The sequence below is a fragment of the Manacus vitellinus genome, unplaced genomic scaffold (assembly GCF_001715985.3).
Source record: "Manacus vitellinus isolate BGI_N305 unplaced genomic scaffold, ASM171598v3 scaffold_30_pilon, whole genome shotgun sequence".
Lineage (NCBI taxonomy): Eukaryota > Metazoa > Chordata > Aves > Passeriformes > Pipridae > Manacus > Manacus vitellinus.
In genome coordinates, this window is record NW_021940291.1 from 7424445 (window position 1) to 7442139 (window position 17695).

The 17695-nt window shown below is 38.8% G+C and overlaps 1 protein-coding gene across 1 annotated transcript in view; it reads left to right on the forward strand.

Annotated features, from left to right (window-relative positions):
- Positions 1 to 14353: 14353 nt before the first annotated feature.
- The window catches only part of USP47 (ubiquitin specific peptidase 47), a 36216-nt gene continuing 32874 nt past the window's right edge, over positions 14354 to 17695 (forward strand). Inside the window, exons 1-2 of the mRNA XM_029961036.1 lie at positions 14354 to 14374; positions 15139 to 15198. Coding sequence (XP_029816896.1) covers positions 14354 to 14374; positions 15139 to 15198 — 81 coding nt within the window. The remainder of the gene's footprint in view (positions 14375 to 15138; positions 15199 to 17695) is intronic.

Sequence of the window (17695 nt, forward strand, 5' to 3'; positions counted from 1 at the left end):
GTGGTATCAGCAGAAACTTTGTTTCCCGAGCAGGTAGCCTTACGCGTTCAGCCAACTTCTCTGACAGTTTTGCTATTCCTGGTAAATTACTCAAACCCTTCCTGTTGTTTTTTTGTCAAATGTCAGCGTTTACGTTTACCTGTTCCGTGGTGTGTTCTTGAGGGAGGCTTTGTCAGGCAAGGACTTCGATTTTGTGGAGTTTAGCAAAATGAGGTGCTGGTCCTTAGGTGATATCATTGAGCAGATCTATGAAACAAATAACAATACAGAATTTTAGAAACAGTTTTTATGTCCGTGCAGTTGTACAGGTGTGTATGTAGGACAGAGGTAACTTCACCTCTTGTTTTCTTTCTTAAAATACTGAGGTTTAAAGGACTACGTTTAGTCTTTATACAGGAAACAGAAATCTCCAGAACCTTCAAATAAGGGATGGAGTGTAGTAGCTAGTATACTTAAATATTAGCTTTTAAACAAAATCTCCAAAAATGTAAATCCAGATATAGAAGATATAGCAGCTTCTATACTTAAATATTTCGTTTTAAAAACAAACATAGAGACAAAGGAGAATGGCAGGAGAAACATTGTGACAGTAGCTGTAGTTAATAGTAACAGACAAGGTATTTAACAGAAGCAGCTAGTTGAGGCTGTTTCTGTAGTTCTGTGTATTAATAGTATCCCCCTTGGCTTTAGGGTTGTATTCGGAATATATGCATGAATCAGATGTGTATTTTTAACTGACTCATTGGACAAGGATTTTGAATGCACTTTTATCTGTAGGGAGGGAAGTGTGAGTAAAGAGAGATGAATATATGTGATTATAGATGTGGATATCTTGAACAAACAGTGTGAAATCTATAAACTTTGTGCATTGATAATGCTGGAGTGAGTCGCTTTTTCTCAGCAAGTTTTCTCAAGTTCTTTATTGTGTCCCTGTGCATTTTTTAAGTAAACTAAACTGAACAGAATATTAATAAAATCAAATTGAGGAAGAAAACAGATGATATATTTGTGTTAAGTCTATCTGGTTTTTTATATACATGTGTATACACACACACATTGTAATAGAAGTTTGTCTTGAACTTTTTCAATGTTTTTCAGTATATCCTCATTTTTATTTTAGTGATATGAAGTTTAACAAATGTTATGCCATAACATTCACATTAAGTCTTTCTGAGAGTCATTAATAGTCTCACTGCAGAGAACACTGTGAGTTATGGGTAAACAGAATTCTCCAGGTCTCAACAGCCTTCTAAATATTCCTATTGTGCCATTAACAGCAGCTGGAGGCAAAGCAGATCGTTTGGAGTTTCAGTTCTGCTCTTTAGGGATGGAGAAAGGATTATAGTTCACGATTTTGTCCTTTCCCAGCAGGCTGAGTGGTATCACTTGTATCACTGCCTTGTGCCGTTTCAAAGATTAAGCTGGGCTGTGAACCAGTGGCTGGTAAAGATGAGGACACAGCCATCTTTTTCTTTACATTCCAGGGGAAAAGAGCAAGAAGAAATGTAATGTTGTGTACTTTAGGCCGATTTAGGGAATGACTAATCATCTAAAGGAGTGAATGGGAAAAGGATTTTGGTTCCTGTGTGCAGGTGATGCCTTGGTAGATAAGTAGCAGGAGGTGTCTTTAACATTACCAGCCTCTGTGTGTTGGAATGGAAAGATAAGTATTAGGTTGATTTTAAGTCTTCAGTTTATGTTTGTATTCATATTTTTGCTTATGCTAACAGGAGCTCAGCTTGCTGTTTTTGAGGTCTATTGTATGGACTTTTTCATTAGCTTTTGTAAGGAGTAATAGCATGTTTTCATGGATCCAAAGTGCTAGTAGTTTCACTACTGCACTTAGAATATCTTTTATTAGTCTCCTATGAAAACCTTTCTTTTGGACATTGCATAGCTTCAGCTGCATCTCTGAAGTCAAGGTAGTCAGGGTCTTGTTATTTTCTCTTGCTCATAACTTTGGCATAAAGTTCTTTTTCCTTGGGAACAGATGGATTAAAGCAGTTTCTAATAAGGCAGTGTTGGGATTTCTTTTTATATTAAGATTTTTGCCCAGGCTATGCAGGCATTTAGTACACTTGTTCTTGCATCCCTACTGCTGCCTAATGCTTTCCCAACTGTTCCTGTAGTTGTGTGACCAATAATTCCTTATGGTGTGGGCAATGAATCCCTGATCACTAGATGTGGAGTTCAGTGTGAACTGGTCCATGTTCCTTTTCCTTCCAATCCTCAATTTCTTTGCCCTCTTCATCTGAAAGATAAATAATTCAGTTTAGTTTTATTTTATATCCAAGAAACAGAAGGCATTGAATAACATACTGAATATTGCTGCATCCTGGTAGTAAAATCTGAGCATATTCTGTAAAAACTGCTTTATTAATAGGTGTCAATTTTTACCCCCCTCATCTAGTAAAACAGTAATCCTGGAAAAGGAGGGGGAATAGCATAAGTAAGAAGATAATGGAAATAAGAAAATGGTACTGTCAGAAGGGAAGACACACCTTTGGCTTTCAGTGTTTCTTACAGGAGAAGTTAACTTGAAACTTATTTTGGGAAAATCTACTTGAACTAGAAAACAATAAAATTTTGTCATCAATGCAGTTGATGAGAAAGGTACCTGTATGTGTTTACTGGTGATTTAAGTGAACTTTACTAAGACTTATCTTGAAAATCAAGATGCATCAGAATTTAGTGAATATTGGTCGGAATATAAGAAATCTGTTGTGCTCTGAGGTTTTTTGAAGTGTCTGTGCCACTGATTAAATAAATGCTGTGCAGATACTTTTTCAACATGTTCCAGCATGAGCTATCCAAAGTACACCTGTCAGAATAAATATATATATATATGCTTTGTACTTGCTGCTATTAAATCAAGCAAGGTAGTGTGAGTTCTCCCTCAGCTAAACTAATGTGAGTCTTTTCATCCCTACACTAATGAATCCATTTTAATCTTCTGCATTGAACAAATCAAATATGTTTCCTGATGGATATCGTTCTGACTTCCTCATTAGAAGAGCGGGAATCTGATTAAGATATTTTGCAATTCTGTTCAGTAAAGGGATGCTGTTCTTTTCAATGATGATGACATCCTTGTTTTTTCATTCCCACGTATTAAGAGATTCTACAAGTGGTTACAGCTTGCATAATTTATCAGTTTTTCTTGCTTTCCTTCTCATGCACTGCATTGTACAACAAAAAGGTGTGATTGTGACAGCTGGAGATTGTGACTGTGAACAGCTATTTTGGAAATTAAATTTAGGAAACACACAGAATTCTACCAAATAATTTGTTCCTTGAAAACAGACACTTTCTGAATGACATTCAGGTAGTAATTTAGTTTGGTGGATAAGGCTTGAGAGTAGAATGCAAAAGCTTTCCTTGCTTTGTTTAGGCACTGGGCTTCCCAGTCACAGTTTACTTTGCCTTGCTATGTACATCTGGGTATTTAATCTGCAGTCTAGAAAGATGATCAGGATAATTAACTGACAGCACCTCGAGATCATCTGATGAAGAGTTTTTGCCTGAGAGGTACCAACTACCTGTTGGGTAATACTTGGTGTGCTGGAGCCTCAGTCTGTTAATGCTGCTGGCTCAGTTACTACTCAGTAGAACAATCTGACAACTAAATAACATACCACTTTGTTTTTTCCTGCAGTAATACATTTTGAACATCACCACAAACCATAAAAGCCGTTTTCTCTGTGATTTGTGCGTCACTGGTGATTAAAGTTTCTAAATCAAATGCGTACAGTAGTAGAAGTATAATCCTTAATTTTTTTTTGCTGTGCAGCTTCACACTGCTGCTTTAACTAGTAATGAAGTTTTTCCTAAGCTGTGAAGTATTTATTGGGAGGCAGAGAATACTTTAGAGATTTGTCAGGGTTGCGTTTTACACTCCTTTGAGCTCAGACTTCCAGTATACAACATAAAAGTTTCTGGTACTTTGCTTGTTGCCATTATGAACTAAAGTCCACTAATTCTATTTTCTGTTGTTTTTAAAACCTGTGGACTTAATCAATGCAGCCCTGCATCATAGTTTTAAAATGTTAGTTGAACCAACGCACAAATACTGATGAAAATCATTATTATCCAACCTCTTTTTGCTGATAGAATGTGTTGATATTAATATAAGATTAAAAATTGTGGACACTTACTGAAATAGACCTGTAATTTGTGTCACCTGTGTTTTAGTCTTGTCAGAATTAAAGGGGGGAGTGGGGTATTATTTTAGATGTTTCCCTCCATACATTATTGTTGGTACTGTAATACACTACATTATCTAAAAACATTCATATATTCAGGCACAGCTTCACTCTTTCTGTTGTATTTGAAAATATGTTGGGTTTGTGTAAGAAAGTAAGTGTGAAAGTTATATCTCTAGAAAATTGAGCAGTTGAGTTACGTGTACATGTTCAGCCTTCTTATTCAGTTTGAAAAAGTTTTTGATTCCTTTGTGAATGCTTAAGGTGATATTTTACACTTTACCCTTTGAGAATTAGTATGGTATACCATCAGGTGAGCTGCCTATTTAGCATGTTATTATTTTCTTGTCTTGAACAAAATATTTTGAAAACAAGGCCATTAGTAACTAAATAACTGATTATTGTAAGCGTGTGATCAAATGACAACCAACTTGACCACAGTTTCAGGCATTGCAAAAGGTGTAGTGTTTTCTTTGATTCTTTTTGATATTTGGTATGTCTTCAGCTTGCACTGAGCAAATGCTCTTGCACAGCATTGGCAGTCGAAATAACTTCTAAACAGGATGTTGGGCATGTTCTAAAAGTACTGAGGGGTAAAATTGGTACAGATCACTTGATTCAATATAATGTTTGAGATCATGATCACAAGGATGCTTTAGGTGCTTCTGAAAAATGCCAACAGATTATTTTAGGTTGGCAGTTCTGTGGATAGCTTAGAACTGGTTATTGTGCTGCAGCTCGGGTGTAGCTTCTCAATAATCACATGTGATGAAAGCTGCCTCAGTAACATGAGGAATTTTGTCAGAGAACTGCAGGAGCTAAAGGAATGCAAGGCAGGTGTGCTGACTGATTTGTGTAGGTGTTGTGCTGAGATCAGTAATAATGAAGGAAAGGAAAAGAAAAAAGCATCAGAGAAACTTTCTGTAGAGTACCTGGGTTTTGTAAATAAAGTATTTTCATCCGTTAATGTATGGAAAAATCATCTAGGTCCTTTCTCATATACACATCAGAGACACTGTGTTCCCTGAAGCCCTTTGTGGCAATGGTAGCAGGCAGAGTTTATGCCCAGGCTTCCTGGGTGCTGACATTCTGAACTGTCCCCTTCACTCTGCACATCACTGCTGGAGAGCTGCACAAGAATCCCTGCTAACACACCTCACTGGTCATCTTCTGTTTTCCCAGCTACCCCAGCAGCAGCTGGGCAGTTTAAAATTAGAAAGTTATTAAAGAGTTTAAAACTACACCTGTAGTCATGTTTTAATCTCTGAACTGTACAGGGTTTTAACTTTGTATCATACATGTCCGTTGGTGATTTTGGAGGGAAGTAAACCTTTGTTTCAAAATTGTCCAAAAAGAGAGAGCTCTTCTTAGTACTAGTTTTGGTCAGACTTTTAAGTTGTTTTTATGCTAGTGTTGCCTCTGTAATGCAATCCAGCAGAAAGTCCTTTAGAATATTAGCATAGGAAAATGTTTCCATAAATTCATGGTAATTCCATACTGGAAGAAATGGGGGACAAGTCCATCCTCTATTTCTGTGGCTCTCCATAGGAAACAAATGTGATTATAGGTTAACATGTGAAAGTGTAGTAAGGATCTCATAGTGTTCTTGCAGATATTTCTTTCTTTGAAGAAAAAGAATGAGCATGGTGATTAAGAAGGTGGAGAGAAGATGCAAACAAAGGAAGCTGTATAAAGATGAGGCTGTTTCAGATCTGAATGTAAAGGTTATATTGTAATGAATTAGAGAGGCTGGCCGATAGTTTGCAAGTGTAGAGAGCTTCATTTACATTTAATTCCCACAATTATTTTAGTGAGCTTACAAAAATTCTTGCAAGTTGAACAATTCAGGATGAAAGAAAATACAATCAGTTAAAATTATAACCTTTAGGAATAAGAGAGTGATATACTCAAAATGTCCAGAGAAAACTATTTCAATTTAATACTATTCTCTATTACTCCTTAATTTATTAGCAGGGATCTGTGTTAGAGTTCTTGTGTGATCTATAGGCATGACCAGGAAATATTTACACTCTTTTGTTATTGAGAGTTGCTACCTTTTGATTTTTTTTTTTAAGAGACGTAATTAATTGTGAATCACCTTAATTTACCATATTTAAAAGACCATTAGGAGATAAGTGTAAGAAGACTGGTTCTTCAGGATGTCCTTAGTAAGACATATTTAAAGTCTTTTAAAATATGAAAAATAGCTTCTGTGAAACTGAGAAGTGGGTGTTTTGGTCTCTAGTTCGGCTCTCCCCAGGTATGTGTCCCCTCACACTGTATCCTTTTCTACAGTCTCTGGAATGCCCTCCAGGCATGTGCTTGTTTCTGGTCCCATCACAACTTTTTTTGTTGTTATTTCTGCTCTTTTATAAGTGTTTCTTACAAATGACCCAGTAATACACAAGAGTTGCAGCAAGCTCTCAAAGGTAAACTGTAGCCTCATAACACACTCTTTATTTCTGAGGCCGAGGGTTATTTTTGGACATATTTAGAAAGTTGGAAGTATTAGACTTTGAAGTGTATATGTATTACAAAAATAACTTGTCTAGTTGACAGCTGGCATGCAACTCTGCTTCAGTGAGGTGGCAAACACTTTTAATTGTTTTTAACTGCAATTTTGTTACTAAAGAAGCATTTCTGAGGAGGTGGTCTTTGAAAACAAAAAGAAAATCCATGATCTACATGAGGCAGAGAAGAGAGTAAAACATGTACCCCCATTTTCCAAAGGGAACAAGATCACAGAGGCCCTGTACAGAATTTATTTTGTACCTCTTTTCTTCTCTGCATCAGGAAGGCATTTTCCCTTCAGGAAAGCATTTGTATGTTCACTTAGGCAGGGACATTGGGCTCAGTATGGCCCAGCTTCCTTCTGGGATCTGCAGCAGGCTGGAAAACACAGCAAGCATGGCACGAGAACAGAAGCAATGGGATTGATGCAGTAATGACAGTTTTTGCTCCTCAGATAGTGTTGTTATTTAGTAATTTAAGCACTACTACATATAATACATGCATTTAAAATACTCCTTTTACTACTCTATTGGTGCTGTTATATCACTTAGTCCTTTTCCAGGAGAGTTAAGGATTCTGTTTAGAAGTTAGAGGGCTGACTGAGATTAAAGCTAACCCAGTAAAAAAAACTACCAGAAATTATTAATTTTAAGAAGGCTTAGCTATCTGAGCCTGCTCAGCATGTACCTGCATGACCATTTGTACCAGCACAAGAAAGGGGAGAGTGTTGGGGTGGAAAGAAGCAGGTGGGAGCAAGACTGCTTCTTCTGGCAGCAGTTTCAGCTATTCCAGCTTTAGCTGCTTGTGTAACTGAAGCTTTGCTGTGTTTGAAGGTTTTAGGCTGCTCTGTGTGTGTGAAATGTCACCAGTGCACTATAAATTCATCAAAATCTTACACGTTGAGTTTGCCAAATAGGTGGAATACGCTCATATTATTGTATAAGGGTATTATTTTAATTTTTTAATTGGAGTGTTCTTAATGAGATGTATCTCATTCAGGCATCAGTTTTGTTCTTTTGAAGTATATCAAATACTATGGTAGGAAAGCATTGCTGAGTGCCATAGACTGAAGTAGAGGATAAACAGTGTAACAAAGGTCATAATGCTGCAAACGTGTTCAGTGAAAGTTTGTGTGAACTGAAGTAGATGAGAGTTCACAAGGTTGAAATCAGAGGTCAGGCTTTGTAATGGGGGACATCATTGGGCTACCCTGTGTGGGGGTTTTTTGTCTCTCAGATTTTTAATCTGTTGATAACTGTCAAAAATATTTTGTCATTTTTTCTTGATTGTCTTTTCCTTTCATTATCTGAAGTCTCTTAAACTGTAGTTGTGGCAATGGGAAGTTGTTTGAAGTGATCCATTAAAAGTGAATGGGTATTAGAAGTTGATAAGCAACGAGGATAAAGACATAAACAAAAAATAAAGACACATTTGAGTAACGACAAATTAAACCAATAATAATATCATTTTCAAGACTATATATTAATATCACCCTGTTGAGTGTTAACCTTGGTAGGCATGCAGCTGCTTGCTCCCTTCCCACCCTCAGCTGGACAAAGGAAGAGTATAAGCAAGAAAACTTGAGGGTCAACATAAAATTGTTTAATAAGTAAAGAAGTGTAAGAGTAGAGGGGGGAAAAGAAGTCCCAAAACCAAGGAATGCAAAGGCAATCACTCACTATGTTCTACAGGTAGATCAAGGTGCAGCCAATTTCCATGCAAAGGTGGAGCCTAACTAAACCTCCTCTTTTCCCTTTTGATGCTGAGCATGGCATTCCATGGCATGGAATATCTCTTGGCTTAGGTTGGGTCACCTGCCCAGTGGTGGCCACTCCCAGCCTCTGGCACAGCCCCCAGTCTGTTCCCTGGGGGGAGCAGAGTAAGACTCACAGGAGGCATTGATGCTGTGCAAACACTCTTCAGCAGGAGCCAAAACTTTATTGTGTTATCAGCACTTTTTCAGGCACAAATCTGAAGTATAGCACCTTAGAGGCTTCTGTGTAGAAAACTCTCTCTATTCCAGTGGGGCCTGGTAGTTTTCCTTTCTAATTTCTGGTCTTGTTCCTGGTCAAGTGGATAGACTGAAAGGGCTTCCTTAAGTTTTGTGAATCCTTAATATCACATCCTGGAGGGAGGGAGACCAAGGAGGGGGTGAAGGTTCAGTAATTACCTATATATAGGATATATATTCTTGAATTTTCATGGTATTTTAGGCTCATGATGAAGTAATTTTTTTTCTTTACTTGTCATGGTACTGGAATCCTATATTTAGTTTTACTAGTTTCAAAACATTGTTTTGGATTTTGCCTGAAATCTCTCCAGGTGTAATGAAGAATTCGAAGCTGAGAATAAAGTATGTTATTCAGGTATTCACAAACCTGATACCACAAAGTCCAATTCAAAATTAAATGAGTGTCTAAAGGTTCAGTATTTTTTATTTTTTTTTTTGCATCAGGAAGCATTCTATCAAGTTAACAGCTCAAAGTTACTGTTTAACATCTCCTGGGATCAGTATTTTATAGGGTATATTCAGTTTGCCACAAGTGTACTATAAAACACTTCTTTGTAAACTATGTTTTAGTTCAGGCATTTGTAACAGGGTTGTAAGTGCACTGTTCCCTCATTAACTCAGACTAGGCTGCAGTGAGGCACCTGTGCTGAGTAACAACTCACAGTGCTCTGACAGAAATAGGTAAGCTGTCTTTGAGAAAGAAGTTCCTTCTTTCCTCTAAAGCAAAGCCAAATGTGAGTCTGAGACCACGTGCTCAATGCTTCCCTCATTCCGAGGACCTTTATCATCCCGTGTTTGCCTCCCAGGGAAGTGACCCTGCTCACCTCACTGTATCAGGGAAGCTGGCCTCTAAAAAGAGATTTACTGGGCTTGGAAAAAGCGTGGAGGAGTGTGACTAGCTCTGCTGGGGGGAGAAGGGAGTTGTGGATTGTAAGGACTCTGGAGTCTATGGTTCAAAATGGACTGGGATGAAAAGAGCAGCTTTTGGGTGGAAATGGTACTCTGGTGCTCTCTTGAGTATTCTCCCCTTACTTGCTGTATATTTGAAAGGTTTTTGGCCTTCAGGTTTTGTGCAGAATACAGTGCTGTCAGCATGTATCCGGTGTGGTGTTGAATGGGTTGGACCTTTTGGAATAGGTGAAGGAATTCCTGAATTATGGTTGTGGGTTCTCAAGGAATTGATTTGATAGTGGTTTGTCATTGCTGAGAAAGAGAGTTGAAATAAGGTTCTGGTCAGTTGAACTGTAGTTAACACCTGGATGTTTTTGTATGATGTTACTTTAGATATAAAAGGTACAAATGCAGACTCCTTTTTTTGTGATTGAAGGTACCAGAGTTCCCTTATCCTTGTAACTGCTGGAAATGTGCACCCAGTAGTTACACAGACTTGGAATGTGTGTCCCAAAGTTTTCCCAGCAGTAACATGACAGGCAGCTGTCACTTCTGTGCACTTCATATGGTAGTCTTTAGGTGCTGAAGCTACATGAGAACTGCTGTCCTAGGCTTAACCATGCAAGTAATTTTGTGAATGTAAGCAGGATGTCTGCCTTTGCTGCTTGCTACTGATCTCTTTGTCTTTCCTCTATATTGCAGTGATTTGTAAGAATTATGTACAGAGCATGGATATGTAGCATCTTCTCTACTGGTGATCATTTCAAGTCTGTGTAGGCCATTAACTTTATTTGGCAGTCAAACTTCATACATCTGTTAGTTAAACCCCTGACCTGAAACTTGAGATTTTACTTACTGTCTATTTTTATCTATTGGAAGTACTGGAATTTGGAAGTATTGAGTAGAATCTGCACGAAATTTGAGCTGGGCTTTATTTTCGATCTCTGAAAATAAATTTATAAAAGAATTGAAGCAGGAGTTAAAATCTCGTGAGAATCTTCTGTCATTTGGAAAATAAAATGTATGGTTTGTCCTCATAAGGGTAGTGATATGCTGCAATAGACTTTAATTAGTTCAGTGATTCAAAGCTGAAAAATAGCAAGCCACATCTAAATGCAGTGTTAAAACCACTGCAGTTCTGCATTTGAATATTGTTGTGACAGGTCTAGTAACACTCTATTTTTTTGTTCCTCTGTTTTCAACAAATACAGAACCTATATGGTCAAAGCAAGTGCCTGTCTTGCAGATGGCACTAATAACAATTCTGTCTTTGTTAGTATATACAGAAGTACAGCTTGAATTCCTTCAGTGCAATAAAATATTTTATGCTTTGCATCTTGTGGAGGCAGATCTTTCACATAACAAAGATGAAATATTTTTTAGAAAGGTACGTGGAGGAAATGCTTGTGTAGCACAGCACTCCAGAATGTCCACCCAGATCAGACCAGAGTGTTGATTTCATGTTTTTATTTTAAAAAGTCTTTTTTAAGTCTGGTGTAATAGTCATAAATCTTCTACATGTGGGTTTGTGAACGTCATCTCCTTTCTAGAAATGGAAAAATGTAAAAGGTCATAGAATCATGGAATGGTTTGGGTTGGAAGGAACCTTCAAGATCATGTAGTTCCAGCAGAGACACTTCCCACTAGACCAGGTTGCTCAAAGCCCCATCCAGCCTAGTCTTGAATGCTGGGCAACCTGTTCTGGTGCCTCACTATCCTCACAGTAAAGAATTTCTGTCATATATCTGAACAAATTTTTCCCTCTTTCGGTTTGAACCCTTTACTCCTTGTTCTGTCACTGCAGTTCCTGAGGAGGAGTCCCTCTCTGGTTTTATTGTAGGTCCCCTTCAGATACTGGAAGGTTGCCATGGGGTCTCCACACAACCTTCTCTACTCCAGGCTGAACAGCCCCAGCTCTCTCAGCCTGTCTTTATCATAGGGGAGGTGTTCTAGTCCCCTTAGCGACTTCCTGGTCTTCCTCTGGACTCACTCCAATGGGTCCATGTCCTTCCTGTGCTGGGGACCCTAGAGCTGGATGCAGTGCTCAAGGCGGGGTCTCACCAGAGCAGAGCAGAGGGGTGGAATCCCCTCCCTTGACCTGCTGGCTGGGCTCCTTTTGATGAAGCCCAGGATACATTTGGATTTCTGGGCTGCGAGTGCTTTGCTGGGTCATGGTGGGTTTTTCATCAACCATCACCCCCAAGTCCTTCTCCACAGGGCTTCTCTCATCCTGTTTCCCACAGCCTGTAGGTGTGTCTGGGATTGCCTTGGCCCACGTGTGGGACCTTGCACTCTGCTTTGTTGAACTTCACGAGGTTCACACGCCCACCTCTCCAGCCTGTCAGGGTCCCTCTGAATGGCATCTCTTCCCTCCAGCATGTCAACCACACCACACAGCTTGATCTCATCTTGCAAACTCGCTGAGGCTGCACTCGATCCCGCTGGATTTCCACCCTCAGCAAGATGGAGTGACTTGGGGTGGAAGTATCAGTGTTTCAATATTTTTTAAAAGGTTAGCGTTTGAAATCAGAATTTCAAGTATTTATTGACCAAAATATTAGCTTGAAGAGATTTCTGTGCTACAACAATCATAGGATGGTTTCCTAAACTGTAGCCCTAAGTAGCCATCTGCATTTGCCTTTTAAATGCTTATGCAGCTGAGGGTCTGCAGCTTGTTTCACTAAGCCACTGGTGTGCTATGTCATGGTATGGCAAAGTAGCAGCATCGAGCTTTGAGGACTTCTCACCAGTACTGAATGGATGTGCTCACTGCCCGAGGAGTTGCTCTTATTTCTTCTGAGGAAAAGTCTGTAGGGTATTTTTGTATGTGCCTGTGGATACCATGTGTATGTTAACTTGAAACCCTTGAAGTATGTAGTTAATATGGTTATTGTTTTTGTGAGGTGTAATAAATAATTGGTTTGCAGAATTCCAGAGTAATTTTTATCAGGGTGAAATTAAGCAACTTTGTAGAATGACCTTTGTTCTCTTAATTGTACTTTAAACCATAAAGTTCCGTGATGAGAGGAGCTTTTTTGTAGTAGAATTTGAACTAGTCGTTATTATAAAGTATATTCATAGAGTGTTAAAGTGAATGCTTTAATTGAAAAGTAGGGAATGCTGCATTTGGAAGATTGACACACCTGTGTGATTTTAATAAGGCCAAGTGCCAGGTCCTGTACTTGGGGCACAACAATCCCCTGCAGTGCTACAAGCTTGGAGAAGAGTGGCTGGAAAGTGACCCAGTGGGAAAGGATCTGAGCGTGCTGGTCGACAGCAGCTGAAGGGGGCCAAGAAGGCCAGTGACATCCTGGCTTGGATCAGGAATAGTGTGGCCAGCAGGACCAGGGCACTGATTGTCCTCCTGTAATCTGCACTGGTGAGGCCACACCTGGAGCGCTGTGTCCAGTTCTGGGCCCCTCAATTCAGGAAGGAGATTGAGGTACTGGACTGAGTCCAGAGAAGGGCAGTGGAGCTGGTGAAGGGTCTGGAGCACAAGTCCTGTGAGGAGCAGCTGAGGGAGCTGCGAGTGTTTAGCCTGGAGAAGAGGAGGCTCAGGGATGACCTTACCACTCTCTAGAACTCCCTGAAAGGAGGTTGTGTGAGCTGAGGTTGGCCTCTTCTCCCAGGCAACCACTGACAGTACAAGAGGACAGAGCCTCAAGCTGTGCCAGGGGAGCAATGTCTTCACAGGAAGGGTTGTTAAGTATGGGAACAGACTGCTCAGGGAGTCACCATCTGGAGGTGCACTGAGTCCATGGTGCACTGAACATGCACTGAACATGCACTGAGTGCCATGGTCTAGTTGACAAGGCAATGATCGGTCAAAGATTGGACTTGATGATCTTGGACGTCTTCTCTGATCTAAATGATTCTGTGATTTTATGATTTGTCTTGTCAGAGCAGCTGAAGGCTCTCAGTTACTTCTAAAATTCCTGAACATCATGTAAACAGTGTAATTTGTAAATTTGATTTGTTTGATCTCTTCTGTGGGATTTGTTTAGTGACATAGCTCTTGAAAATCTTCCAGCAGTTCTTTAACTGAGAAAACAGGAGCTGAGAACCCAGCATAGAAGCATTTTTATAAAAGAAGCAGCCTGTAGATATGCCTGTCTGCCCCTTCCACCCTCGACTGCATACCCCAAGTCAAATAGCACACCACACTTTACATGTGCCCCTGTGTATACCAGATTTGGCTGCCTGTCTCTGGAGAGAAGGAATTCAGGCTAAAGCAAGGGTTCTTTGGAGTCTCTGATTAGGAGGAAAATTGTAAGTCTTAATTAAGTCTTATGACACAGGGCATTGTACTTGATAATGATCAGAACGTTATAAGTCAGCAGTTTCAAAATTGTGGTTCTGAAACTCTATTAAACTTTTGAATCATTTTAGCAAAATATATGTAACTTCCAGTTGAGAGCAGGTAAAACTAGTAAGCAACAAAACATTTCAATTGTGGGATGTTGGTTTTCTGATTTTTTTTGTTTGTTTGTTTGTTTTAAATTCTTAAAACCTCTGTCAAACCTGAAATTACAAACTGATGTGTAAAGAAAACTTCTAGATAAAACAACTAATAATCTTGGAATTTTAAGACTTCAAAACTGAATCTTCAGCTCTGTACACAAAGGAAAAAAAATCTTGCTTTATGTGTCATCTTGCTGAGAAGTTAAATGCAGGAGTCTAATTTGGGCTGGTTTTGTAGGTCATTTGGTGGGGCAAATAGGGCATGTCAGTAAAGATCATGTCGGTGTTTTTTGTTTTGGTAATCTTTACTTGAGGGCACAGTTGAAGAAATTTGGAGAAAGAACAGTGATGTTATTAGCATCTTCATTTTCCCTTCCTGTTTTTCCTTACTGGAAAAATACTTCGGATTCAGAAACTGGTTAATTTGATGTTTGCAGTCGGAGAACAGTTGTGTCCACGTCATGTTTGCTTTTGCATTTTTGGGGGTACCACTAAGGCAGGGTTACTTTAAGAGTGTTAGGAATAAAGTCAGTAACGTCATCTCTTTTCTACCTTCAGCTGCATACTTCAAAATGGGTTCATATTAATAAAAACTTTCCTACAGGAGGTAATTCAGGCATGAAAGAAGAGTTTCATATGAAACTGGAGAGCTTCATAATTTATACATGCAATAATAAACTGAATTACAGGGTTATATGCTAATCCTATGCCTGAGCCATTTCAGGTAAAATGTTTACCTGTACCTGGAGGGCTTTTTAAAAATAATCAAGAAACTTGTTAATATGAATTTGTACCTTGAATAGTTTACATTTTCTTATCCATTCACTTCTTACTTTATGAAATGTAGTCTGACGCATATTACAACTTAACTGGCATTTTCTGTAACATTGCTGCTATGATAATTAAAGTAGTCTATTCCTTCTGAAGTTATTTTGTGAATGGTGCTTTGAAACTCAGTAATAATATTTTACTTTTACTTTAAAACTGACTTTAAGCAAGATAAAAGTCAATTGACAACTTTAAAGTATTATGACTTGTTAATTTTGTTTTCATATGCTATAGGATATGTTTTGGAGTTACAGACAAAGTATCTTTGCTGAAATGAAGAAGAAATTTTCACAGGTAGACAGCTGAAATCAACTTAATAAAATGATAACCAAGAACCATAATAAAAGCATGATGCTGTAGCTTTTATTTTAACATGAGCATGACCTATTGACATTAAATTCTTTGTGCATGTTCTTGAATACAAAGATGATGTACGTAGCCAGTCTTAACAGCAGAAGCTTCCAAATGAGTATGTGTTTATATGCTTGTTACACTGGTGGGGGGGGGTTGGCTCTCTAGCTTTACATTTAAAAAAAAAAAAGGAATTCTGTAGCTGTCATAACAGATTACGTAATTACTAAAATTAAATTTTGTGCTTATGTCGTGGACTCGGGTTTAACAGCAGCCTGTCAAAATGGTTTAGGGATCTGTCACTGGCCAGTATTGCCTTTCAGACTATTTTTCCAATAAAGTAGCCACAAACAAGGTGTTGCATCGTGTGATAGTTCAGATGGTGTGTGTGAATGCTTGCCAGGAGCAGAGACGGACTGGGGTTATTTTTGCTTTATCTATTTACTATGAGCGACTTGAAGCAGCGGCAGCAGGACTGATTGATGACTTTGCTATACTCACGCTGAGTGAAACCAGTTCAGTCTGTCAGAATTACAGCTGTGAACAAGGAAGAGAGGATTTGTGTGACATGGAACATCCAGCAACCCAACCAGCAAATCTTCTGTAATCTTCTCTAATTTGTTCCCTTAATGTTATTTCCATCCGTCAGATTCTGCGTGTCTAGTTATTTTCAGTAGCAACTCTAATGTGAGTCACAACTGATTCACTACCAAAGGTAGCAGGGAAAGTGGGAGTGGGAGGAGTTGAATTTATAAGTAACTTCTGCAGAGAGGGGAATTAGTGTTGATTACCTAAAGGCAGTAGCACAAGGGATTGAGTCTCCAGTGGAGAACTTCTGTTCCTGATATGCTCATATACAGTAGCCCATCAAGCTGTAGGGTCAGTACAAAATTAGTGTGGGAATAATTAAATCCAAATTAACTTGGGTTTTCCTGGATGAACCTGTATGAATAGTAGCAAGTGCCTCTTAACCTCTCTGCACTGTTCTATAGAGGAGGGTGGGCTTCCACCCAAAGTAAGCCTTTACCATTGCTGAGAGGTCTGGGTTGTAAGTGTAGGTTCATCTTTCCAGTTTATTGATTTTTTAGAAGATGAGCAGCAGCTAAAACCCAACAAAGAACACCGCTGAACAAGCTTTATCTTCTCTTTTCTAACCACACAGTGAAAGAGACAAATTGTGTGGTGCTTGTTTAGCCAAAAAAAAAAAAAAAGGATGCTGTGCTGGGAAATTTAAAAAAGAGAGTCCAGGAGAAGTAATCACTGGTGAAATTTAATTTTAGTCTACTCAAGTACAGCCTTGTGTCTCTCTGTGGGTGCTGTAGATGAAAGTGAGGATATTATATGTCAAAATTACTTTGACTTCCAAATCGTTTTCTTCTTAATGTGTGGTTAATGTTTCAGGAATAGTTTTGTCTGTCTTCTTGGAAAGTAATTCATAAACATAAAATTCTCCAGTAAAGATGAAATTTATGAAGATGAAATGTTGCAGCTTTGCTGGAAATGGTGCCTTGAATCTTTTTGAGCGTGCAATTAATGAAGATTTCCAGATAGGATATTACATTTGATAAACTTAGAGAAATTGAGCTCTAAAGTCCAATCACAATCAAAAGCAAACTAATGTCATACTCAGACTGGGGGTAAGGGTGGTTTTATTTGCTTTTCTCTAACAACTTTCTTCTGATGCTGATAGGAATAGATGCTGCAGTCAGCTAACATTTTATTTTATAGTTGCATGAACTCTGCCGGCAGATCTTGGAATTTCGTAAAATGAAGGCATGCAGCATCAGCTAAAATGTCCACGTTCCTTTTCAAAAAGTTTGGTGATGTAAGAGCTCTCATAAGGGACTGTACCACTTTGGTGGTGGTCATCTGTGTTGTGAACCTGGTTGTGTAGAAATACAAGGGATGCTGAAGTTGTCCAGATCTTCTTTATTCTCTAGCAGATGCTCGTGGCATGGCTGACACTTCTAGCACGAACACAGTTATTGCCATTTATTGTTCTTATCCACTGAAAATTGTGATAGCACTGCATGTGTCTCTTTGCCTTTTTAGATGATGTGGCCTTTTAGCTATGGACTGAGATTTGGGCACGCTGACATGCATTACTTATGCTTTCTGTGTGTTACAGCTTGAAAAGGCTGAGTCCTTGGGGACTAATTATTCCTTTTGCTGACCTGATCTTTTCTTGTGTGATGTGTATTTAACTATTCGCTATTCCTTGTTGTTCTGCAGTTTTGGACAATTGAGAGAATTGATTGATTGTGCTTAGATCTTTAACTTCCTGGGTTTTCACTGTTGGGAAAATGCCATTTTTTCTTGGCTTACCTGGGTCCATAAAATTTTATCATTGTTCCATTGCAACATTGTTACTTTTCTGATTTGAGATGTACTGAAGTTTCTGTTTAAACTCTCTTTACTTTGTCCAGTAGCCATTGGGCAA